This window comes from Andrena cerasifolii, chromosome 4, assembly GCF_050908995.1.
Source record: "Andrena cerasifolii isolate SP2316 chromosome 4, iyAndCera1_principal, whole genome shotgun sequence".
Lineage (NCBI taxonomy): Eukaryota > Metazoa > Arthropoda > Insecta > Hymenoptera > Andrenidae > Andrena > Andrena cerasifolii.
Genome location: NC_135121.1, coordinates 3,042,722 through 3,070,660, shown reverse-complemented (window position 1 = coordinate 3,070,660; position 27,939 = coordinate 3,042,722). Strand labels below are relative to the sequence as shown.

The following is a 27,939-nucleotide window of genomic DNA, read 5'->3' as shown; positions in this document are numbered from 1 at the left end:
GCTCCCCATATTTTCCCAGGTATTCCAAACCATTTATCGAAAATTAATATTTTCACACCAGCCTAGTCTATAGGAGGCGTATATTACATTCGTCGTTGGAGTGAATATTCAATGAAATGCATTTGACCACTCCAAACTGGGAGGAGAGTTTCTATCTCTTCAGTATGGACAATTGTCGATAAAAAAAGTTCATAAAATTCATAAGTCAATATCATTCATTTGAACAGTGTTGTATGAATTGTATACCAACTAACCTTTTGGCATTCTTTTTTGTTTAGGAAACATAATTCAACATGTTAGACTATTTCCAAATTTTATGCGGTACCGCACTGCTACTTTTAACAGTTTACTACTATTATACATCAACATTCCATTTTTGGAAAAACCGAGGCATACCTGCGCCTCAACCGTCCATCTTCTTCGGCAATGTGAAAAACGTAATTTTTATGAAATTATCGATGGGCGAATACTTGAAAGAACTATACGATGAATATAAGCATGAGCCAGTGGTTGGATTATATTTGAGAACAACGCCCATTCTTATTGTCAATGATCTAGATTTGATTAAAGACATTCTGATCCGAGACTTTCCTCTATTTGCAAATCGGGCTGCTGATCCGTTCCCAAAGGTACTTGTGAATGAACAACGTTAATTAATACTTTAGGTTGTACCTAACAATTTTCCGGTCATTATTTACTTTAGGTTTTCATCACTGATTTCGAAGACCCTGAAATATGTTGTCGGGGGTACGATTCTGAATAACGTGGTTTTATATTATACATATTACCGCCGCTAGGTTTTAGCTTTAAGCCCGTTTCTACCATACGTTATACGACTGGCGATTATCCCCACCATTTCTTGGAATCCTTCAGACGGGAGTGAGAGAACCCGAGAACGAGTAACAGGCTCTTTCCTCAGTGAAGGGGGCCGTCAACGTTTGAGAGAGTTAACATGATAAAATATGTTTCAAAAGTGGGTCGTTACGTGGAGTTGAATCAAACGTATTTCGACTCGCGTTTCGAAACTATGTTTCTAAAACACAATTCTTGCCTAAAATTTCTGAAAAGTTAGCGGACGCCCTCGCCGGGGGAGGGGGGGGGGCTAAACCAATCTGTCTTTCCTAACTACTGATCATAATTCCGATGGAATATCTCAAAAACTTCAGCAGCTTCATCATTTGTTTTGTTTGCGATCGTAGCGATGCATTTATAGAAACAGTAGATAAGCGGTGCTCCCATGCTGACATCGCCACGTAGGTATACGTAGATTCATTGCAATATTAGCAGCGGTAATTCGCAAATATCTCGGAAACTAAGGCCGAACGCCGGTTATACAGGGTCATCATTTAATCTGGCAACCTGCGCCCGGGCGAACAGGTAAAATGGCAACAGCGCCTCACGGACACATTCCACTACAACCATGCACCGGCCCGGCATTCGGAGAGCTGCCAGCGACTGTTGGACAGCAGTGATACCCGAGCTTCGAAAATATTGGGATGGTTCCTTCCAAATTCACGTCGTAAAAAACTATTCGGAATTTCCCGTCCGGGGTTGAAGAATTTGGGGCCTTTTTGGTATAACTTTTGAACTATAAAAGATATCGGAATGGAATTTGCTTAAAAAAATGAGGAAAAATTATTCCCTCTTAATGATGGATAATTTAACATATTTTACGTATACTCAATTTTTCTGTTTTCAATTTTTTAACCATAATTATTGTAAAAAGCTTTTGCAAACAGTTTATTTGATACTGTATTTAATGCTCTTTTTAAAATTCCTGGAGTTGATAAACAATAGGCTAGTTGTTTCTGTATCATTACTGTCACAAATTAAGAAATTAAATTTTTATTCAATTATGTATTACATCAGTGCATGCATAGTTCGGACGTAAGGGGTAACTAGTGGGATGTGTCTTCGATTGTATCCGTGTTTGAATATTTTTCTAGAATTTTTGTGTCTGATTGTTTTAACCTTTTAGTTTCGCAACGTCACGTCTATACCGGCTTTTCGTTAATGTCATTTTTTGGAACGATACGGCATTATAGTGGCTTTTACACGCAGGTGGCGAAAAATCTCACCATACAGGGGTATAGCGCCGCGATCAACCTTGCCGTAGCTAAAATTTTTAAAATTGAGACAGGATGGAGACCAGTCGACATTGTTTTCAAACTTATTAGAGTAATCTGGGGTGCGAGTGGTCAACCGATCATAAAACCGTAGTGCATGGCTCGCTTACCTAGGCTGGAAAATTCCAGAAACAGTAAATTTTTGTTATGAGCCCGACGAACGGGGCTGGCGACGGGCTCGCAGCGCGTTGTTGACACTATTCCACGCGACCAATGGCGCGGGTGAGAAAACACAAGAGCGAGCGAGAATAAACGAAGGAGCCTCTCGCTGCTTCCCGGGTTCCCCCACTCTCGTCCGAAGGATTCCAAGAAATGGTGGGGATAGCCGCCGGGCTTTAAACGCGTGGTAGAAACTGGCTCGTTACAAGGATTTTCTGTAGCTCCTTGCGCCTCGATTACCTGGGTCGGAAAATTCCCCATAGCTCTTTGCAACGTTAATTTGAAAGAGACCATCCTAAAATTTTCTAAGCTCGGGCATCACTGCTGTCCAGCGGTCGCTGGCAGTTCTCCGAACGCCGGGCTGGTGCATAATTATAGTTGAATGTGTCCGTGAGACGCTGTTGCCATTTTACCTGATCGCCCGAGCGCAGGTTACAAGATTAAATGATGACCCTGTACGTATAGAGGAAAGTTATTCAGAATATTGAGTTTTACAATATATTTAAATTTCATCAAAATCGGCGATAAGAACCTAAACTAAATAATTATCAAAGAAGATTATAAATTCGCATATATGTATCGAGTAATTATGAGATCTCCAATTCGCATGTCCAAACTGAAGAATCGAATGTAGAAAGACCTCATTATTGATCAGTATACGGGGTATTCATCTACTGTTAGGAGACAACTTAAGGAATAAGTCTAAACACCAGAATAAGACGAAGATCAAAAATAACGATATTGCGATCGGGGCTCCGTTTGTTAGTTATAAGCGTTTAAAGATATATTCAAAAGCAGGCAAACCGCGCACAGCGGTGCACGTGGGACAACTCAGGCGAGAGTTCCTGCAGTGGTAGCCAAAGCCATTGTCGCAGACAGTACCTTAGGTCCGTGGCACCGCAACGAAATTTATAACAATCGGTATGGCTACACGATTTTGTGACATTTCATCCAAATTTAAAGGGTATCGGTGAATTACACCAGACCTGTCTACTTACTGAAATCCATTGTTTCCATTATATTCACTGTAATCCATTGTGTTATCGAGACACAATGCGTAAAAATCACACAAAACACAGAATAACACCACCACCAAAAGAGAAAGAGAAATATCAGATCTGTACTAAACGATGTAAAGAAATTTGAAAATGGGCACATTTATTCGCACTGACACGCGCAAAAAAAATGAAAAAAAAAACATCTTTACTCGCACTAAAACTTGCAACGAAACAAAGCAGGTTCACACGCACTCAGATAATGGAAACTAATAACCCTTAATAAATAAATTTAAAGCAAGTTTTGCGATGTAAATTCGCGGGTCCACTGAATGTTTGTCTGCTTCGCGATGTGTCGATGCTCGTTCAGATGACTTAATATCGGCAGAGCTGTGTTGACTATGAGAAGTATCAAAAAGCAATGCGCGTTTATAAAGTGAGCGTGCCTGAACAAGCTCTGCCGCGAGCAGGCACGGCTCAAATTATTTTATAACCCCAGATGTGGTAGAAGGTTCAGAGTGACTTCCTTTTCCCTTTATTGTAGTGTTATGACTCAACTGACACCCGGGAGTAGTCCAGCACAAACGTGTAAGGGATTTCAAAAGCGCAGCGAGAATCGTCACCATACGGCGAACACCAAAAACGGGCCAAAGACGCAGACCCCGATGGTCCCCGCTTCACCCCTGAGTAGAATATAAGAACGATGTAAGGGCGATGGCCACCAGACTCTATACGAGACTCACACGCGACAGTCATTGTAACCCAGAGCGGGACAGAATAAACCTTGTTCAATCCTACAGTGAGTCCTAACTCTTTAACCGGCCAAGAATCCTACTACCCTCGGTTACCAACCGAGTATACCCGTCCCGGCATCCCCACCCGATTCATCGGAGCCTGTCGGATGATAATAATGAAGGACGACCAAGGAGTATCTCAGCGAGAATCTCGAACCCAGGCACCTTCTATATCAGGGTTGACTAACTGTTGGCTCGCGAGCCACCGGAGGCACCTCCGCCTTGCTACCACACTGAACGGCCCCCCCATACCGACCAGACTCTGACGATCGCAGTCGATTCTTCCTTCTTTCCTTCTCTTTTTGACTGCGATCGTCAGAGTCTGGTAGGTATGGAGAGGGGCCGTTCAGCGTGGCAGCAAGGCGGAGGTGCCCGCGGTGGCTCGCGAGCCACCAGTTAGTCAACCCTGTTCTATAACAACAATTTGAAAATACTTGAACCTTCTCTACATCAGTTCAAGGGAATTCTCTTGGGTTGACCGACGACCACGTCAGTATCATTAAAATCTTCGAACGTAGTACATCAACCAAGCAAGCATACAAATAATTGACATTGGCATTCATTCGACTGTTTCCGTTTTGGTGATCCTCATATACATCCTAGCTCCGCCGATTTGAATTTATTTGAACAAGCCACGATACATCGCGTAGTAGATAATGATTAAGAGTTACCAGTTTCAATTGTCTGAGTGTGTATAAATCTGATTTTTTGGCGTGTTTCAGTGCGAGTAAATTTGTGTTATTTTCGCACATTTTAGTGCAAGAGATCTGATTTTCTTTTTGTAGTAGTATGATTCCCTGATTCGTGTGATTTCTACCTGTGTGTGTCCCAATAACACAATTGACTACAGTGGAAATAATGGAAGGAATCGTGATTTTAGCGAGTAGACAGTTCTGGTGTGATTCAACGACACCCTTCAATGTTGGATGAAATGATAAAGAAGAACAGATAAACTTTTTCGCAACTTCTCCGAGGTGGCTTTAAACACAGTGACTTTAAATACCATTGCTCAACCGCTCGCCTATGTTGCCCCGCGCACCGCTGCACGCGCAATGCGCTTTGCCTGCTTTTAGGCATATCTTTCAACGCTTATAACTAAGAAACGAAGTCTCAACCGCAATATCGTTATTTTTTATTTTCGTCTTTGTCTAGTGTTTAGAATCAACCCTTAAATTTATTCCCACGTGTAATCGAACACCCTGTATAGCCGCTTTATGAGTATTGAACAGATAATATCTACTGTTCAATCGCTGTACAAAAAAAGGACAAATTAAAATTATGCAGTAGTCCAAGCGATTAAAGCAGAAGGATTAATTACAAAACTATTCACAGGGTGGACCATTGGCAGACCACCTCTTCCAGATAGAAGCTGATCGATGGCGCCCACTAAGGGCAAGACTGTCGCCAGTGTTCACGTCGGGCAAACTCAAGGAAATGTTTCCCCTTATCGTAGAATGCGCAGAACACTTAGAAAAGTACCTGGATAAAATTGTGGAGAAAAATGAACCCGTCGATTGTCGCGATTTAGCAGCCAAATTCACCACCGACGTAATTGGCAGCTGTGCCTTTGGGATTGACATGAATGCCCTCTCAGACGAGGACAGCGAGTTTCGTCGTATGGGCAGAAAGATCTTCATGCCTTCTGCCCGACAGTTAATTAGAGATACCTGCAGTCAATTTTTTCCATATGTCTACAAAATATTTGGCCACCTGGTGCAACCACCGGATATTAATGAATTCTTCACAAAACTGGTAGTAGATACGATGGATTATAGGGTGAAACATAACGTACTCAGACCGGATTTCGTTAATTTGTTAATGGAAATTAAGAAAAATCCTCATAATTTGGAAAATATTGGTACATAATTCCAAATTTTTATCTTTGTGAAGTGTTTGGAGTCTTCTTCTATTTTTTTTCTATTGCACTTTTTCTAAAAAAAACTTGTACGAACCTCATTAGGTTTATTGATTTTAGTTCAGTTATTTTCGACATTAGTAAAAATTAGATTTTGCTGTCTGATTGATTTTTTATACTGGATTCAACTACGAATACAAGTAGTTTGTCAATTAATGAAGAAACTATAGTTCTTCCTAGTTGTTAACACAGCACATATCTATGCAATACGTATAGGAGTAATGAATTACAATAACTAATGTAACGTAATGATATAGTAAGTACTGGTCTAATTCAGTAGTGAAAAAACGTCTGGTAATGAATTCCAAAAAAAAATAATCCTGCGCTGTGATGTTGAAATTGAGAAATTTGCAAAAACCAAAGTTTATCAGTTCGACTTCTCAGACTCTCATAAATAGAGTGTTTGTGAACAGATAGTAGCACATGATTAATAACATTAATAATTGAAAAACGTAGTCTCCACCGCATGTTTGTTACTCTTGAGTTTCGTCTTAATTTGTGATGTAGAATCGCCCATTTCCTTTTCTAGTATCTGTTACCAAACATCTTCTACATATGTACCTATAAGTATGTATGTATTACTGGCGGAAAATCGATAAACGTTTCAATTGAATGTTATTTTATTTTGCAGAATTAACAGATTCGTTGCTTACTGCTCAAGCTTTTCTCTTTTTCGTGGCTGGTTTTGAAACTTCCTCATCAACGATAGGCCACACGCTTTATGAAATGGCGCAGAACCCTCACATACAGGATAAATTACGGCAGGAAATCAGAGAGACTTGTACGAAAAATGGCGGAGTTTTGATGTATGAACAACTGAAAGAAATGAAATACTTAGATAAGGTGTTTCGAGGTGCGTCATTTTGAACCTATGTTGGGCTGAAACAGAATTTTATTCCCTACTATGATATTTATTATTTTACTGACATAAGTGGAGAGAAATGATTCTTCGTCTAAGCAAAAATACAAACTATTACTTTTTGAAAATGGGACCTGAATTCGTTCAGAAACGCTACGCATTTGGTGGAAATCAAATCTGCTGACGTTTACGGTCATTTTGAATCAAGTGGAAAAGTATCAAAATACCGCGGCGAAAATAGTTGCTCATTGTCAGTGATTTTGCACAGACAGTAAATTTTACTGCAACAATAAAATTCTTTATTCGACAAGATAAGAATCCAGTTTATCTAACTGCGAAAATACCAAAAATTATTTGGCAAATTCTAATTCATTTAATAACTGCAAAATAAATGTAACTTTTAAACTTGACTTCATTCCACCATTCTAAAGTCTGATTTACGCCTCTCATATAAAAAAACGTAATTTGAGCAGAAAGGTATTTAACAACCTTTCCAGTTTTATTAAAGGCTTAAACAAGCGGTGTCTTGGTTTCTTTTTCTTATACAAAACAATTAACGAACCACGTTTTCCCATTCTTGAAAAAAGTTGTTTCAGTAACCATTGCACCATAAAACATTCTACGCTGTAATAATGAAGTTAGAGTTGACGCAATTTTTTATATTAATAAAATATTTTTTTTATACAGAGACACTAAGAAAATATCCATTACTTCCAATGATAATGAGACAGGCAGCCGTGGATTACACTTTTAAGGGCACCAAAATCTCAATAACAAAAGATACGAAAGTATGGATACCAGCGTACCCGATTCATCAGAACCCTGATTTTTATCCAAATCCTGAAATCTTTGATCCCGAAAGGTTCGACGATGATGTTGTTTCAGCTAGACACCCTATGAGTTATCTACCTTTCGGTGATGGGCCAAGAAATTGTGTTGGTATGTTGAAATGAAAATTTAACAGATTATGATATTATAGTTTATTTTTTTGTTATCATAATTGTTCATTAATCATATTACAAAGTTCTGGAGCCATCTGGACTTGTAACAATAACCGTTTCTTATAGGTTTTCGATCGCTGAAAACGAATCCGCAAATCGTTTGTCGCCATCATCTTAAGTTTTTGAGAAATTCGGTTTTGAAAAAAAAATGCAAATTTTCAACATCGTTTGTGTCGAAAAAGTAATAGTTATTCGGTTGCTTTTCCGTCAAATTATTCTATGAAATTATTCAAAGAAAAATGTCTGCTGCATCGCGTGGAGTATTTAGATTTTTTCCTGGACCCATAGTTTTGCTAATAAATTGAAAGATATCTGCAAAAATGGGTGAGTAGTAAGACAAGGGGGATTCTAATTCAAATTTGAGTTTCAAGGTCATGATCATGACCTTGAAACTCAAATTTGAAAATTTGTTTTTTTGTCGGCGGGCTGGCGGCGGATGACGTCATAGAGATGACGGAGTGGTGGGGGGTATCATCGAGGAAGAGGAGGAGGAACCGCGGGTTGACGGTGCGGGGGTATCATCGAGGAGGAGGAGGAGGAGGAACCGCGGGGTGACGGTGCGCTACTCTGGAGCGTGGTACAGACTGTCGGTAAGGAAGGTGCTACTCTGGAGCGTGGTACAACAGACTGTCGGTAAGGAAGGAAATATTAATTTTATGATATTAATATAAATGAAAAAACTTCTCGGGGCGACGGGGCTCGAACCCAAGACCTCCGCGGTACGAGTCAGCCGCCTAACCAACTCCCCCAAACGCCGTCTCTGACATTAGTCTTTTCCGAATGGTACATATAGCGAAACCAACGGAGCGTCACATATGTGGCACACACACACACACACACACACACAACGTCGGCGTATAATAATTTATTTTTATGAGAAATTTTATCAGAAATTGTTTCGGACGATGTCGGGAAAGATCGGCGTTTCTCGACACCGCGTCTTCGAGGGAAAGAGACGGAGCATTACTTTAAAGTCAAAATTCTAGGAGGGAAAGAGACACCACTACATAGGGGATAGAATCGCATGCATTCTAAAGCTAACAGTATTTCAAAGTGTTCCGATTTAACGTCGCTGCGTATCGCGCGATCTCGCGTAATTCGACTCCTCTGGAGCAGCCGTGCAGGGTGATGTCACTTGGCGGCGCGAAGAATGAAATGTAACACAGAAACGCGGAATCTTAAAATTAGATGGCGGGGAGGATGATGGGTGCATGCAATGGAGAAATAATATAGGTTTAAGATATATATTGTTACAAATCATAAAAGAATATAATTTAACATTTTTTACTACGAGCATCATGCACAATATGATTGATTGCACATGCTAACAATTCACAATCAATCAATGAATGCTGTTCGAAGTGTTCGCTTTCAGAAATTAATTTTACATAATCTGTTGGCGCGGTAGCGCTACGTAGAACGTCTACGAAAGTGGCATATTTACTGCTTACAGAGTACATATTTTCAGTTAGCCACGTATACATATGTTCAATGCAATGATTGTACGCGAATAATTTACACATCGTGGCTTCAGTCATATATATGACAACGCGATTATCGGTGATTTTAATAAGTTGATCATCATGCATACGCGTGAACTCTAGTCGTAAATGATCAATTATAATGTGAGTTTGGGGCGATGTTGCGTTGCTGCGTAATCGTTGGAGTATGTCCACCTCGTTTTGTAGCAGGAGCTTCCACGTAGACATTGAAAAGCTTAACTCGCTGCCTTTATTGTCGGCTATGGCGATCTCAACGTGACACAAATCCATACCAATGCGAATTCCTATAGTTAGACGTTTATAAGCTGTTGCAGTCAGTGGATAATCACGCCCCTTTTTTCCCAACGCAGAGAAATAATAATTATTGAAACGGCGAATCTTAAAAATTAGGCCGTGGGAGGAGGAACACAGGTAAATAAAATTGAGAAATAATATATGTTTAAGAAATATATATATTGTTACAAATAATAATATGAAAGAATAACATGAAGGAATAATATAGAATATAAAAAATATAATTAAAATTTATTTGGCTTAATTATCCCACTCGATCACATCATCAGCAAATAGATTAGTTAATGGTAAATCCATAGGAACTTGCACAGGGTCAGTTTGAACTGCAACAACACTAGCCCGAAGCCCCGATACTTTATTCCTATACGTATCAAAATCAATATTTTCCGCTTTGACGTTTCGCCAAACCACACTCTTTGGATGATACTCATGATTATTCCGAGATATAGTTATTTGTACATTATCATCATCATCGAAATCGCGTAAAAACGTTTGTTGTTCATATCGATGCATCCAATATTCCTCATCATCCTCGAAGTAGTCGTGTATTGGATTATCGCATTTTTTAAAAACTTTTAAAAAAATGTCGCCATCCTGATTAGCTTCCGCCTCATAAAGTTCTGCACATCGAATTTCTTCGGTTTGAACCGCAACATTTCGACAGGCCACATACATTTTCGGGCTGGATGAATGGATAACTGCCGCAGCAGCGGTGATCGTAGCGGTAGCCGGACGTTTCAAATTCATGGGCAATGACATAATCTGAAACCGAGTTTTCTTATAATTCTCAAAGTTACTAACACAACGATTCACTAAAATATGATAATGGAAACTTACGGTATTAATCGATTGCATTTCCATGCGTTGAACGATTGATAATATCCTTCAAAAGCAATCTTCTTCAAAGCAATTTCACGTAACACAAAAAAATGCAAAAAGTGTTTCAAAGAACTGTCAAAGAGACTGCACGTTGACCACGATTTGAAGACAACTGGTCTCGCTGCATCTCCAAGCTGCCACATGTGGGCCCATGCCTAAAGTTGCATAGCTTTGCAAAGTAGGATGCCTTTGTTCTTCGCCATCTTCATCACAGACCACCTGCATTTTCGCTGACCATCCTCACCTTCTATACATATTCGAATTATTCACTGACCATCCTCAGAGCGCACTTATCATATCCTTCGAATTCTTCTCCCTTCTTCTTTGGACACATCATTCGATTAGGTCACACCACTTTTGATCGCGTATCGAACGTGTATTGGACGTCTATTGAACCACTTTCAACGTCATTCGTACCACTCTAAACGTGTATCAAACGTGTATTGGACCACTTTCAACGTCTATCGTACCACTCTGAACATGTATCGAACGGCTTTGAATGGATATCCAACGGGTTTTGAACGGTTTTGAACGGCTTTCAACGTGAATCGAACGGGTACTGAACGGCTTTCAACATGTGCCGAACGGGTATCAAACGGGTCCTGAACGGATATTGAACGGTTTTGAACGGCTTTCAACGTGTACCAAACGGGTATCGAACGGGTATTGAACTGGTATCGAACGGGTTTTGAACGGCTTTCAACGTGAATCGAACGGGTACTGAACGGTTTTCGACGTGAATCGAACGGACGTCTATCAAACGTGTATTGGACCACTTTCAACGTCTATCGTACCACTTTCAACGCCTAACGTACCACTCTGAATGTCTATCAAACGTCTATTGTACCACTTTCAACATCTATCGTACCACTTTCAACGCCTAACGTACCACTCTGAACGTGTATCGAACGTCTATCGTACCACTTTCAACGCCTAACGTACCACTCTGAACGTCTATCAAACGTCTATCGTACCGCTTTCAACGCCTAACGTACCACTCTGAACATCTATCAAACGTCTATCATACGTGTATGGTTACCGCTTTGATCATGAATCGTACTACTTCTACATAATAATTACAACTATTTTCTTAATCTAGCGTGCATGCAGGAGGTTGGTGGTTGAGGAGGGTGAAGCAAAACAGTTATGCATTAAAAATTTATTATATTTTATTTGTGTATTTCCCTCTGGCGTTTAGATCACCAGTTGAATATTTTTAAATACATTTTGCATGGCACAGTGCTTTGCGTGTCAGCCTCATCGCAGAGTATTAACTACATTTAGCTTATTTAGGGATTTGATATCCTCGTAGTCAATGTCCAGCGTCTCGATGATCACGTCCACTCTCGTATTTTCATCGAGGAAATCCACGAGCCACTCGCAGCAATTCCTATTTCAATTGCTCTGCAAATTATGCCATACTATACTATTCTTTGTTATATTATATTAAACTACTTTGATTTATATTTTATTTATTTACATTCTACTTAACCTTAAGAAGGTGACAGGTTCTCAAAACAGTTGACAAACATCATTTGCAATTTAAATTTACGGAACTTAAGAATTCTAATGAAAATAATAAAAATCGTTTTTTTCTATTTCTTGGAATATCATCAAATATTTTACATTAGTTTCCACTTTGCTTACATCTTAAAATTTCAGTACTTGTCGTATGGCAAGGAAAGTATTCCTTTTATATAAAATGCAGTTAAAAATACGGTGTATTATTTACATAACAAGTTTCTTGTTTATAAATTATACTTTACACGTCGTCGCAACATTTAAAAGCAACGGAGATTTACTTTCTGAACTTATTTGTAAAGTGCTCCCTGCATTTTATCACAGACATGATTGTGAAATTAATTCATCGTGCACGCGTTGTCGTAGAGTTTACGGCGTAGACACAAAATAATACCAATAATCATAATGTATTTAAGTCTCTTTGAATTTCTACGAACGTTTTACCTTTCGTCTCTGGCGTAATGCGAAACAGAATTAGTGTGCAAGCTGCAACGACTACAGAGTACGCTAAAAATGGTAGTGAGTGACCATAGTTCAAATTTATAGCTACCCATATGTAAAGTTTGGTCGCTATAGTACCTAACACCCCACCAATTACACCTACGAGACACGTGCCCATCGCTTTGACCTCGGTAGCAGAGATTTCTGACATTAGGATGATCTGTAAAGAGACCAATCCGCAATTGAAAGTGAAAATCAATATTATGGAAGCTAGAAGTAGTGCCCAAGTGTACATCTGTACGTTCAAATTCAAGTATTCCTCCGCGTAAAAGAAAACACCAATCATGAGATCACAAATAGCTGCTGTAATACCCGACGCGAGAATAAATGGCTTACGGCCAAGTTTGTCGACCAAAAATGTAGTTAGAAAGGAGGAGACCACTTGCGTTACACCGATAACAATATTCATCGAATAGTCAGACATCAAATTGCTGGTTGATTTGAAGATGAGCTGACCGTATATGAGAATTGTAAAGAAACCACCGAAATTGTGCGTCACGGTAAACAGCAGTATAATAATAAGGGCACGTAAATTTCCACGCGATGCAAACATGTCCTTCAGAGTTCCACTCTTTACCACGTCTTTCTCTGTTTTCGATAGGGAGTCAACCATCGTTTGCAATTCTTCAGAAACGTCGGCTTTCCCTCTTAGTTTTTCCAAAACGTCTTCCGCTTCGTCCACTCTATTTCTCATTATCAGGAAGTACGGTGACTCGGGCATAAAACAACAGGCGATTGCGAAAGCAATGTTGACGACCAAGAAAATTCCAGCCATCAGAGATAACGAGAGATGCGGGGCAACTATGAACGTCACAAGAATGCCGGTATTGTATATAATGCCTACCAAAGATGATGCAGCACCACGTGTCGCTGGTGACGATATCTCGCCTATGTACATTGGGAGAAAGCAAATAAATATTCCTAATGCTAGCCCTGCCAGAAGTCTTGCCGCGTACAATTCCTATAAAAAAAACAAGCGTATGAATTAGCGATTGTAGCTGATAAGGAAATTTGGATAAATGAAAGTAATTTATCGAATTGAAATTTAGTTAAAAATTTATATGGTAACTGTAAAAGTAAACTACTATTTGTAAAATACAATTTTTAGTCTATGGTAAACAAAACATATGGGTCATTCCACGCCAAATTGACCACTTTTTTCCCTTGATATCTGGAAATTTGTTTTAAACGGAATATGATGTAGTCCTCGTTAAGTTATGGGGGATTTAAGTCATTGTTTTGCCGATTTCGAATTTGTTTAAAAATTACAAGGTTTTGAATTTTTCGATTTTTGATTTTGACGATGACATGACTGTTTTCAGCACAAATCTGATGAAGATTACTGTTTTCAACATGCAACAGTTTCGACCGCTTTCTTACTTGCTACCCTTAACGCCGTCATTCGAAATGATCATATTATCCTCTCCTGTTGAAAGGAGCCCACAACTGACTACGACGTTGAATATGAGCGGTAACACCTAAATGATGCAGTACCACGCCATGTAGCCTTATTTTATAGAGAACACTTCAGCGAATATGGTAGTATTTTAGGGGTATTTTAAAAATCGTGTCTACGAGCCGAAATTTGCAAAATAAAACTTTGTTTATAATTCTCATTATTGTGAAAATGATTTTTCAACCTGAAAAAAATTATTCAAGAAGGTCGATTCTTCTCGATTAAAATAAAAAGGAATCGAGTAAATACGATAAATAGTTCCCCAGATAAAAAATCATCTGTAGGGTGACCTGTCCAGTGAATGAACGTTGTTCATGTAATACGAAAAATTAACGCCTATTTTTCTTTTTATTTTCTTTTTACTCATAACTTATACGGCGTTAATTCCGTTTATTCAATATTTGTCCTCACTGCCGTTCATTCATTGGCAAAAGTGTACATTTCTTACGTTACCATTGAATGAACAGCTTACCCGGTCTTTTTTTCTTTTGACACTTTCGCCGCGAGTGTGGAGATTAGGTTAACCCACCCTAAAAACCAAATTTCAACTACAGTAAATCCTCGTTACCAGCCCTACGAACGGGGCTGGCGGCGGGCTGCTAACGCGTTGTGGACACTATTCCGCGCGACCAATGGCGCGATTGAGAAAACCCAATGAGCGAGCGAGAGGAAACGAAAGAGTCGACGGCAATTTCGTATCGACTCTTTGTCTAATCCTTTGCCAGACTTTTAATGAAAGTTATAACTATCAAATATTGTCTGACTTTAAGTAATAAAACAGCTCGCTTATAACAATAACATTCAGAGGATTAAATAACGACTTTTGAATACTAATTTTAAAAGACATGCAGCTTAAGTGTTAATTCCCTGGGCAGGTCACCCTACAACTCATTTTCATGAAAATGGACAAAAATCGTGAAATCAAATTAAACCACCCATAATTTCCCAAGGACTACATCATATTCCATTTGGAACAAAGTCTCAGCCATCGACGGAAAAAAAATGATCGATTAGGGGTGGAATGACCCATACAGAATAAAATGACTACAGAGACACTCCAAACCAAATTAATCTCATGAATTTTGATGAAATTTAAACATGATATTAGTGCGCGTTAAAAAGGAGTATACATTTGTTTTACAATATTACACCCAAGTTATGCAATGTGTGCCTATTCGTGCGAAAACATTCTGTATAAATATATTTGTATCTCGAGCCCCATTCATTTTAACACTTAGAATTAGGTAGGTTGTTGACAAGAATGAACAATTGCTGTGCCCTGACCAAAGGGTACTATGTAAACGGCTATGAAATCTGTCTATTTCATTAGTAGACTATTTCATTAAGATACTCAACCGCCCGTAATAACGGCTCATATACAGTAGCGGACAAAACAGTTACCACTTTTCCGATCCACTCTACTTCTATTACTTATTAACATCAACCCAAAACTGCAGCATGTGCCCTATGTAGGTATATATTCTGGTAGAGAATTGAAAGCTGTATAAAACCCAGCTAACGGGGAATTTATTTAATTAACAAACAAAACAATACATAACATTAAACAAGACTATACACGTTTAAAGCCCCCACAAAATATTAGCGTCGAATCGAGGGATCGTAACACGAAGGCCTACATCCCCATTGGTTGTAAGAATATAAGACTGAATTATTCCGTAGATGTAAACTTATATACAAAAAATGACGCGTAAGCTCAGACGGTGCTCCTCGAGAAACTTTCTGGTCCTCCGAGGGAGCGCGGGGGAGCGCGGCGGAGAGAAACGTTGGCGCGGGGCCTGCGGGTCGGCCCGGACTGATCCCCTCCACGATTACGGCTTCCCCCACTCCGCGGCTCGTGCGCGCGCACCCGATCTTCCTCTCCCCGCAGGCCCCGCGCCCACGTTTCTCTCCGCCGCGCTCCCCCGCGCTCCCTCGGAGGACCAGAAAATTTCTCGAGGAGCACCGTCTGAGCTTACGCGTCATTTTTTGTATATAAGTTTACATCTACGGAATAATTCAGTCTTATATTCTTACAACCAATGGGGATGTAGGCCTTCGTGTTACGATCCCTCGATTCGACGCTAATATTTTGTGGGGGCTTTAAACGTGTATAGTCTTGTTTAATGTTATGTATTGTTTTGTTTGTTAATTAAATAAATTCCCCGTTAGCTGGGTTTTATACAGCTTTCAATTCTCTACCAGAATATATACCTACATAGGGCACATGCTGCAGTTTTGGGTTGATGTTAATAAGTAATAGAAGTAGAGTGGATCGGAAAAGTGGTAACTGTTTTGTCCGCTACTGTATATGAGCCGTTATTACGGGCGGTTGAGTATCTTAATGAAATAGTCTACTAATGAAATAGACAGATTTCATAGCCGTTTACATAGTACCCTTTGGTCAGGGCACAGCAATTGTTCATTCTTGTCAACAACCTACCTAATTCTAAGTGTTAAAATGAATGGGGCTCGAGATACAAATATATTTATACAGAATGTTTTCGCACGAATAGGCACACATTGCATAACTTGGGTGTAATATTGTAAAACAAATGTATACTCCTTTTTAACGCGCACTAATATCATGTTTAAATTTCATCAAAATTCATGAGATTAATTTGGTTTGGAGTGTCTCTGTAGTCATTTTATTCTGTATGGGTCATTCCACCCCTAATCGATCATTTTTTTTCCGTCGATGGCTGAGACTTTGTTCCAAATGGAATATGATGTAGTCCTTGGGAAATTATGGGTGGTTTAATTTGATTTCACGATTTTTGTCCATTTTCATGAAAATGAGTTGTAGGGTGACCTGCCCAGGGAATTAACACTTAAGCTGCATGTCTTTTAAAATTAGTATTCAAAAGTCGTTATTTAATCCTCTGAATGTTATTGTTATAAGCGAGCTGTTTTATTACTTAAAGTCAGACAATATTTGATAGTTATAACTTTCATTAAAAGTCTGGCAAAGGATTAGACAAAGAGTCGATACGAAATTGCCGTCGACTCTTTCGTTTCCTCTCGCTCGCTCATTGGGTTTTCTCAATCGCGCCATTGGTCGCGCGGAATAGTGTCCACAACGCGTTAGCAGCCCGCCGCCAGCCCCGTTCGTAGGGCTGGTAACGAGGATTTACTGTAGTTGAAATTTGGTTTTTAGGGTGGGTTAACCTAATCTCCACACTCGCGGCGAAAGTGTCAAAAGAAAAAAAGACCGGGTAAGCTGTTCATTCAATGGTAACGTAAGAAATGTACACTTTTGCCAATGAATGAACGGCAGTGAGGACAAATATTGAATAAACGGAATTAACGCCGTATAAGTTATGAGTAAAAAGAAAATAAAAAGAAAAATAGGCGTTAATTTTTCGTATTACATGAACAACGTTCATTCACTGGACAGGTCACCCTACAGATGATTTTTTATCTGGGGAACTATTTATCGTATTTACTCGATTCCTTTTTATTTTAATCGAGAAGAATCGACCTTCTTGAATAATTTTTTTCAGGTTGAAAAATCATTTTCACAATAATGAGAATTATAAACAAAGTTTTATTTTGCAAATTTCGGCTCGTAGACACGATTTTTAAAATACCCCTAAAATACTACCATATTCGCTGAAGTGTTCTCTATAAAATAAGGCTACATGGCGTGGTACTGCATCATTTAGGTGTTACCGCTCATATTCAACGTCGTAGTCAGTTGTGGGCTCCTTTCAACAGGAGAGGATAATATGATCATTTCGAATGACGGCGTTAAGGGTAGCAAGTAAGAAAGCGGTCGAAACTGTTGCATGTTGAAAACAGTAATCTTCATCAGATTTGTGCTGAAAACAGTCATGTCATCGTCAAAATCAAAAATCGAAAAATTCAAAACCTTGTAATTTTTAAACAAATTCGAAATCGGCAAAACAATGACTTAAATCCCCCATAACTTAACGAGGACTACATCATATTCCGTTTAAAACAAATTTCCAGATATCAAGGGAAAAAAGTGGTCAATTTGGCGTGGAATGACCCATATGTTTTGTTTACCATAGACTAAAAATTGTATTTTACAAATAGTAGTTTACTTTTACAGTTACCATATAAATTTTTAACTAAATTTCAATTCGATAAATTACTTTCATTTATCCAAATTTCCTTATCAGCTACAATCGCTAATTCATACGCTTGTTTTTTTTATAGGAATTGTACGCGGCAAGACTTCTGGCAGGGCTAGCATTAGGAATATTTATTTGCTTTCTCCCAATGTACATAGGCGAGATATCGTCACCAGCGACACGTGGTGCTGCATCATCTTTGGTAGGCATTATATACAATACCGGCATTCTTGTGACGTTCATAGTTGCCCCGCATCTCTCGTTATCTCTGATGGCTGGAATTTTCTTGGTCGTCAACATTGCTTTCGCAATCGCCTGTTGTTTTATGCCCGAGTCACCGTACTTCCTGATAATGAGAAATAGAGTGGACGAAGCGGAAGACGTTTTGGAAAAACTAAGAGGGAAAGCCGACGTTTCTGAAGAATTGCAAACGATGGTTGACTCCCTATCGAAAACAGAGAAAGACGTGGTAAAGAGTGGAACTCTGAAGGACATGTTTGCATCGCGTGGAAATTTACGTGCCCTTATTATTATACTGCTGTTTACCGTGACGCACAATTTCGGTGGTTTCTTTACAATTCTCATATACGGTCAGCTCATCTTCAAATCAACCAGCAATTTGATGTCTGACTATTCGATGAATATTGTTATCGGTGTAACGCAAGTGGTCTCCTCCTTTCTAACTACATTTTTGGTCGACAAACTTGGCCGTAAGCCATTTATTCTCGCGTCGGGTATTACAGCAGCTATTTGTGATCTCATGATTGGTGTTTTCTTTTACGCGGAGGAATACTTGAATTTGAACGTACAGATGTACACTTGGGCACTACTTCTAGCTTCCATAATATTGATTTTCACTTTCAATTGCGGATTGGTCTCTTTACAGATCATCCTAATGTCAGAAATCTCTGCTACCGAGGTCAAAGCGATGGGCACGTGTCTCGTAGGTGTAATTGGTGGGGTGTTAGGTACTATAGCGACCAAACTTTACATATGGGTAGCTATAAATTTGAACTATGGTCACTCACTACCATTTTTAGCGTACTCTGTAGTCGTTGCAGCTTGCACACTAATTCTGTTTCGCATTACGCCAGAGACGAAAGGTAAAACGTTCGTAGAAATTCAAAGAGACTTAAATACATTATGATTATTGGTATTATTTTGTGTCTACGCCGTAAACTCTACGACAACGCGTGCACGATGAATTAATTTCACAATCATGTCTGTGATAAAATGCAGGGAGCACTTTACAAATAAGTTCAGAAAGTAAATCTCCGTTGCTTTTAAATGTTGCGACGACGTGTAAAGTATAATTTATAAACAAGAAACTTGTTATGTAAATAATACACCGTATTTTTAACTGCATTTTATATAAAAGGAATACTTTCCTTGCCATACGACAAGTACTGAAATTTTAAGATGTAAGCAAAGTGGAAACTAATGTAAAATATTTTATGATATTCCAAGAAATAGAAAAAAACGATTTTTATTATTTTCATTAGAATTCTTAAGTTCCGTAAATTTAAATTGCAAATGATGTTTGTCAACTGTTTTGAGAACCTGTCACCTTCTTAAGGTTAAGTAGAATGTAAATAAATAAAATATAAATCAAAGTAGTTTAATATAATATAACAAAGAATAGTATAGTATGGCATAATTTGCAGAGCAATTGAAATAGGAATTGCTGCGAGTGGCTCGTGGATTTCCTCGATGAAAATACGAGAGTGGACGTGATCATCGAGACGCTGGACATTGACTACGAGGATATCAAATCCCTAAATAAGCTAAATGTAGTTAATACTCTGCGATGAGGCTGACACGCAAAGCACTGTGCCATGCAAAATGTATTTAAAAATATTCAACTGGTGATCTAAACGCCAGAGGGAAATACACAAATAAAATATAATAAATTTTTAATGCATAACTGTTTTGCTTCACCCTCCTCAACCACCAACCTCCTGCATGCACGCTAGATTAAGAAAATAGTTGTAATTATTATGTAGAAGTAGTACGATTCATGATCAAAGCGGTAACCATACACGTATGATAGACGTTTGATAGATGTTCAGAGTGGTACGTTAGGCGTTGAAAGCGGTACGATAGACGTTTGATAGACGTTCAGAGTGGTACGTTAGGCGTTGAAAGTGGTACGATAGACGTTCGATACACGTTCAGAGTGGTACGTTAGGCGTTGAAAGTGGTACGATAGATGTTGAAAGTGGTACAATAGACGTTTGATAGACATTCAGAGTGGTACGTTAGGCGTTGAAAGTGGTACGATAGACGTTGAAAGTGGTCCAATACACGTTTGATAGACGTCCGTTCGATTCACGTCGAAAACCGTTCAGTACCCGTTCGATTCACGTTGAAAGCCGTTCAAAACCCGTTCGATACCAGTTCAATACCCGTTCGATACCCGTTCGGTACACGTTGAAAGCCGTTCAAAACCGTTCAATACCCGTTCAGGACCCGTTTGATACCCGTTCGGCACATGTTGAAAGCCGTTCAGTACCCGTTCGATTCACGTTGAAAGCCGTTCAAAACCGTTCAAAACCCGTTGGATATCCATTCAAAGCCGTTCGATACATGTTCAGAGTGGTACGATAGACGTTGAAAGTGGTCCAATACACGTTTGATACACGTTTAGAGTGGTACGAATGACGTTGAAAGTGGTACGATAGACGTTGAAAGTGGTACGTTAGGCGTTGAAAGTGGTTCAATAGACGTCCAATACACGTTCGATACGCGATCAAAAGTGGTGTGACCTAATCGAATGATGTGTGCAAAGAAGAAGGGAGAAGAATTCGAAGGATATGATAAGTGCGCTCTGAGGATGGTCAGTGAATAATTCGAATATGTATAGAAGGTGAGGATGGTCAGCGAAAATGCAGGTGGTCTGTGATGAAGATGGCGAAGAACAAAGGCATCCTACTTTGCAAAGCTATGCAACTTTAGGCATGGGCCCACATGTGGCAGCTTGGAGATGCAGCGAGACCAGTTGTCTTCAAATCGTGGTCAACGTGCAGTCTCTTTGACAGTTCTTTGAAACACTTTTTGCATTTTTTTGTGTTACGTGAAATTGCTTTGAAGAAGATTGCTTTTGAAGGATATTATCAATCGTTCAACGCATGGAAATGCAATCGATTAATACCGTAAGTTTCCATTATCATATTTTAGTGAATCGTTGTGTTAGTAACTTTGAGAATTATAAGAAAACTCGGTTTCAGATTATGTCATTGCCCATGAATTTGAAACGTCCGGCTACCGCTACGATCACCGCTGCTGCGGCAGTTATCCATTCATCCAGCCCGAAAATGTATGTGGCCTGTCGAAATGTTGCGGTTCAAACCGAAGAAATTCGATGTGCAGAACTTTATGAGGCGGAAGCTAATCAGGATGGCGACATTTTTTTAAAAGTTTTTAAAAAATGCGATAATCCAATACACGACTACTTCGAGGATGATGAGGAATATTGGATGCATCGATATGAACAACAAACGTTTTTACGCGATTTCGATGATGATGATAATGTACAAATAACTATATCTCGGAATAATCATGAGTATCATCCAAAGAGTGTGGTTTGGCGAAACGTCAAAGCGGAAAATATTGATTTTGATACGTATAGGAATAAAGTATCGGGGCTTCGGGCTAGTGTTGTTGCAGTTCAAACTGACCCTGTGCAAGTTCCTATGGATTTACCATTAACTAATCTATTTGCTGATGATGTGATCGAGTGGGATAATTAAGCCAAATAAATTTTAATTATATTTTTTATATTCTATATTATTCCTTCATGTTATTCTTTCATATTATTATTTGTAACAATATATATATTTCTTAAACATATATTATTTCTCAATTTTATTTACCTGTGTTCCTCCTCCCACGGCCTAATTTTTAAGATTCGCCGTTTCAATAATTATTATTTCTCTGCGTTGGGAAAAAAGGGGCGTGATTATCCACTGACTGCAACAGCTTATAAACGTCTAACTATAGGAATTCGCATTGGTATGGATTTGTGTCACGTTGAGATCGCCATAGCCGACAATAAAGGCAGCGAGTTAAGCTTTTCAATGTCTACGTGGAAGCTCCTGCTACAAAACGAGGTGGACATACTCCAACGATTACGCAGCAACGCAACATCGCCCCAAACTCACATTATAATTGATCATTTACGACTAGAGTTCACGCGTATGCATGATGATCAACTTATTAAAATCACCGATAATCGCGTTGTCATATATATGACTGAAGCCACGATGTGTAAATTATTCGCGTACAATCATTGCATTGAACATATGTATACGTGGCTAACTGAAAATATGTACTCTGTAAGCAGTAAATATGCCACTTTCGTAGACGTTCTACGTAGCGCTACCGCGCCAACAGATTATGTAAAATTAATTTCTGAAAGCGAACACTTCGAACAGCATTCATTGATTGATTGTGAATTGTTAGCATGTGCAATCAATCATATTGTGCATGATGCTCGTAGTAAAAAATGTTAAATTATATTCTTTTATGATTTGTAACAATATATATCTTAAACCTATATTATTTCTCCATTGCATGCACCCATCATCCTCCCCGCCATCTAATTTTAAGATTCCGCGTTTCTGTGTTACATTTCATTCTTCGCGCCGCCAAGTGACATCACCCTGCACGGCTGCTCCAGAGGAGTCGAATTACGCGAGATCGCGCGATACGCAGCGACGTTAAATCGGAACACTTTGAAATACTGTTAGCTTTAGAATGCATGCGATTCTATCCCCTATGTAGTGGTGTCTCTTTCCCTCCTAGAATTTTGACTTTAAAGTAATGCTCCGTCTCTTTCCCTCGAAGACGCGGTGTCGAGAAACGCCGATCTTTCCCGACATCGTCCGAAACAATTTCTGATAAAATTTCTCATAAAAATAAATTATTATACGCCGACGTTGTGTGTGTGTGTGTGTGTGTGTGTGCCACATATGTGACGCTCCGTTGGTTTCGCTATATGTACCATTCGGAAAAGACTAATGTCAGAGACGGCGTTTGGGGGAGTTGGTTAGGCGGCTGACTCGTACCGCGGAGGTCTTGGGTTCGAGCCCCGTCGCCCCGAGAAGTTTTTTCATTTATATTAATATCATAAAATTAATATTTCCTTCCTTACCGACAGTCTGTTGTACCACGCTCCAGAGTAGCACCTTCCTTACCGACAGTCTGTACCACGCTCCAGAGTAGCGCACCGTCACCCCGCGGTTCCTCCTCCTCCTCCTCCTCGATGATACCCCCGCACCGTCACCCCGCGGTTCCTCCTCCTCTTCCTCGATGATACCCCCCACCACTCCGTCATCTCTATGACGTCATCCGCCGCCAGCCCGCCGACAAAAAAACAAATTTTCAAATTTGAGTTTCAAGGTCATGATCATGACCTTGAAACTCAAATTTGAATTAGAATCCCCCTTGTCTTACTACTTGGGTGCATTTCGGGTGTTCTTTCCCTCTGATCGTGATTTAAACATATTTAAATGTTCATAATGCACTATTAACTTAAATCGTTGTATTCGGGAGGGTTCATCGAATAATTTGACGAAAAAGCAACCGTATAACTAATACTGTTTCGACACAAAGAATGTTGAAAATTTGCATTTTTTTTCAAAATCGAATTTCTCAAAAACTGAGGGTGATGGCGACAAACGGTTTGCGGATTCGTTTTCAGCGTTCGTAAACCTATAAGAAACGGCTATTGAATGTTACAAGTCTGAAAAAAGTCAAATTTTGTTGAACTGTGTTACTAGTATGAATAAAGTGATTATTTATACAGGCTGATTCTCCAGCGACATCCATCAAAGTGATACCGCCTCGTATCCCATGGCGAGGACAATCCCCCGCAGTGCCGCACCGAATTTTATGGCTATCGACCCTCGAAGGGGTTGCAGTGCCTATTACGAAAACGAGTTTTCATGGAATTTCCTTCATTATGATCCGAATTACATCGCTCTTGGTGTCGGTTTCATCGATGAAACATAAGGAATCACTTGGCGTCGTTTTGGGAAAGCTTTCATGAGAAATTCAGAAATCCTGGACATTTCTCACTTCTTAATGGTGTTTCAACCCCTTCGAGGGTCGAAAGCCCTAAAATTCGATGAGGCACTGCGGGGTGTTGTCCTCGCCATGGGATACCAGGCGGCATCTCTTTGATGGGCGTAGCTGGAGAATCACCCTGTAGAGGGTGCTCAGTAATCAAATCCACAAAAAAAGACGTTGACATACAAATTTTTCTATAAATAACGGACGGTTATACAAAAACATTGAATTGTATGCTTTTCATTGTATGGGAAGAAGTTGTCTCTTCCTGAATGTACTACAATTACTGGGACACCCTGTATGTACATCATAGGAGGATAGACGCTATAGTCTTTTTCATATATGCTTCCAGGTGCTCGATTTGCAAGTATACAAAGCAAAATTGGCCTTATCACGATTCTTCGACATCACAGAGTTGAAGTTTGCGAAAAGACAACGATCCCGTTCCAACATGACAAACGAATATTCTTGGTAACGCTTAAAGGCGGAATATTTCTGAAAATAACGAAAGTAGCGCCTATGGCCTCTTAAAATTGCTTCTTCACAGGTGTGTAAATAAATTAAGTATGTAAATATTGAGTCTATCAAAAGGTGATATTTATTAATATTATCAATGTTGAATAAAAACTGAGAATATGCAAACGAAATAAAGTGCTATTATAGATAATGCTAAAATACTATTAATAATAATAAACGCAACCATTGGTGTTAACTCGTGAATAGAGCGAATGTTGCTTTACGATAAACTTTTGTCTGTAAATTTCATCAACTTTATAATTAATACATGTATAATTCTTTATTAAAATATTTTTAATTGGTTATTAAATCCTATTTACTGACTTCTAAGAATCACTTATATTTTCTTAATTTTATTTTCCCATACTTATGCGAAATATAAAATAAAATTATTTACATTGTACAAGTAACTTTTGTTGATTCTGTCCTGGTTTTCGTTCAGATATCATTCAAATCGTGCCATGATGATTTCTACCAAAAAAATTTTAAGTGCATTTTCGTTGTGCACGTTTTATTGTTATACCATTCCTTACTTAATAGCTGTAAAAATATATTATTGCATTAACCCCACAGAACCGCATCAGCGAATAGTATTCTCCATTATAAAGCTTTAACTATGCAGAATAAAAAACATGTTTCAACTAAATGTTATTAAGTGGATAAGAACTATCCGAATAAAGAAAAATAATACGCCATTCCATATAAAAAAAAAAATGAGGCGGCCGCGTGTGTCCTTGTAAGAGCTCCGCCAGAATAATTTATTGCACATTAAACGATTAGCCCTCCTGTCCTGTTTAATGTAAGAAATACTTGAAGTCGATATCTGTTGTGGTTGTTGTTTTATTTCATGTTCAATGTTTTATTTCTCGTGAGGGTCTTTTACTTTCTCTTCCAAAGCAAGCCAAAACCATGCCAAGCAACTATCACAGGAACAGTTGCTTTATTTCATCAATATTTTGAGAAATAATTATGCGAATTAATAACTGCACTTAATACATTGACTATCACTAAAAGAGTGGAGAGTAGGTAATATAGCAAGACAAGAATACATAGAAGAAAAGAAAAAGTACAGATTACTACTAGAAAATAAGAAAATAGCAGCAAGAATCATATTATTAGAGGAACTACAACAGGATAGAACAGAGAAGAAATTCTGTGAAATAGTAAACGAAAGAAAAAAGAAGAGAACAGCAATTAGCAAGAAAATAAGTAACGAAGAATGGTTGGAATATTTTGAGGAACAATTTGGGGGTAAAGTTAATTGCAGAACCGGTAACAGCGAAAATAATAAAGGGGAGATTCCGGTGTAAAAATCGATTTTTTTTATATTATTTTTCGAATGTTCAACCTTTTAAGTAGGGGAGAGCGGGAACAAACGTAACGGCGTCATGAAAGTAACACGCCTTCTCCCGCCTTGCACAAAAGTTTCCAAAATGTTTGCTTTTGTTTCACGGAGTCACGCTGAGAAATACGACGATTCGTATACCGTGGGCAAGCTGATTTCGTTATTTCGATCATTCAGGTAAGTGTCTTCTCTGTTGGTTTTTTTGTCAATAGTTATAGTTAAACTATTTACATTGATCCAATCATATGCTAGAGCGTTCTTAAATAATAGCCGGCTTTACACAGCCGCGGCCGCTCCAAACCTTCAGGCTTGGCGCGTCGCACCGACGTGCCGCGCTGGAAGGCGCTCCTGGAGCATGATGTTCCAAGCGCCACACTCTAAACGCGCACGCCATATCCGCAGGTTTGGAGCGTCCGTTCCAAGTTTGCATGATTTCGCGTGAAGCGTGGCATGGCCGCCGTGCGGACAGTTCAGTGAAACGCGCCACGCTACGCCAATTGCATCGCTGACATCGTGCAAGTAAAATGTCTTTGATAAAAAAGCGAAGAACTCGCGCGATCGCTTGTATTTTATTGCATGCTTATTTTAAAGCGGAAGAGCAACAACATGAAACAAGAATATGGGTCAAGAGATGGCGTGAAGACAGAGATCGCCATGATTTTAGATTCCACAGGCAGGGGAAACTTCTGTAAATTGCGACAAATTGTTCCAAACTGACTTTGGATTATATTTTCACTGCTATACCTATAAGGCACGATATGGCGCATAGCGCGTGGCACGTCAATCACATCGGAACGTGTAAAGGACAAGTTCGGACCTGCACTCCAGACGTGCGCGCCGGGAATGCGCGATCGTCCTTTATCGCGTTGGAGACTTTAAGGCGGGATCTCCTACCCGCGATTGGTCGCAGCGACTGGTCGCAGTATACTGGTGCAATGGGAAAGCATGTATCTGTTCTCCTACAAGCGACTGCGATCGTCGGCTTTACGCCAGACGTAGGAGCCTGACGCGAGTCTGTTTGAGTACCAGCCTAGGCTACTCGAGATACAACACAATGCGATGAGGGTCTGTTTCCCATTATACCTAGTCGCAGGCTGGGCACTGCTACCACCGGTCGCTAGACTGCTCCCGTGGGAGTCTAGCGACCAGTCGCACTGCGACCCATTGCCACAGTGGTACAGAATCCCAAGAAATAAGGAAAGAAGTCAGAATTCAAAAGATATGGGAGTATGTATTTTTATGTTACCTGTAGACTACTAATATGAGCACCTAAAAGAGGTAAAAATATCATGACGTCTACTTCTCATCTGTGTGCAAACACGTGTCTATGATTATATGTATTTTTCGTGCAGAAAAGTTTTAATTTTTGGTGATATAAAAGAAAACAATTTTTGGGGCCCCAAATGAGTAGTGTCGATTCTGTTAAGTCAGGCTTGAGAATTAAGTGATCTTTTCGGCCGAGTTTCAGAGGCGACGCCTCCTTTCTCCCGCCGCGCGTCTTGGCCCCCACGGCGGCCTAGAAGCCTCGAGCGCCTCAGGCCCATGCCGTATGAACCGCGCGTGGCGGATTGGGGCAACACCCGTATCAATAGGTTCCCACATCACCCATGGGGTACTATTATCGATGCGTTTTTTTTTGTCAGAGGTATCCCCTGTAGGCCTATTCCACTGTGTCGCGTGATAAAAAATAGAGTGGAAAAGCGCGTTTTATTATCAAAATTTTAAACATGTTTGGGAAAACTAGATTTTCGCGCACGTTTCGACGTGCTGGGTAAATCTAAAATGTAAATCTAAAATCAAGCACTTATAAGGCACAGTTATTTTATCAAAAAGCTATAGCACGCAGGCAAGCGCGAAAGCAAGAGTATCCAGCAGATGGATAATCTTTAGCGAAAAGCAAGGCGCGAAGCAAG

At 39.5% G+C, this 27,939-nt stretch overlaps 2 protein-coding genes across 2 annotated transcripts in view; both read left to right on the top strand.

Annotated features, from left to right (window-relative positions):
• LOC143368046 (putative cytochrome P450 6a14) overlaps positions 1–2,330 on the top strand; it is a 63,906-nt gene extending 61,576 nt beyond the window's left edge. Inside the window, exon 7 of the mRNA XM_076810402.1 lies at positions 2,256–2,330. Coding sequence (XP_076666517.1) covers positions 2,256–2,264 — 9 coding nt within the window. The 3' untranslated portion in view covers positions 2,265–2,330. The remainder of the gene's footprint in view (positions 1–2,255) is intronic.
• LOC143368047 (putative cytochrome P450 6a14) lies at positions 279–24,979 on the top strand. Its single transcript, XM_076810403.1, has 5 exons — positions 279–629; positions 5,407–5,932; positions 6,621–6,842; positions 7,536–7,787; positions 24,518–24,979. Exons 1-5 carry the CDS (start codon positions 294–296, stop codon positions 24,694–24,696), a joined length of 1,515 nt encoding a protein of 504 aa, XP_076666518.1. The 5' UTR covers positions 279–293; the 3' UTR covers positions 24,697–24,979.
• Positions 24,980–27,939: the final 2,960 nt, after the last annotated feature.

Coding starts and splice junctions, on each gene's coding strand:
- LOC143368047 (XM_076810403.1), top strand. CDS start 294: ATGTTAGACTATTTCCAAATTTTATGCGGTACCGCACTGCTACTTTTA. Junction 630..5,406: donor CTGCTGATCCGTTCCCAAAG/GTACTTGTGAAT, acceptor AACTATTCACAG/GGTGGACCATTGGCAGACCA. Junction 7,788..24,517: donor TGGGCCAAGAAATTGTGTTG/GTATGTTGAAAT, acceptor ATATGCTTCCAG/GTGCTCGATTTGCAAGTATA.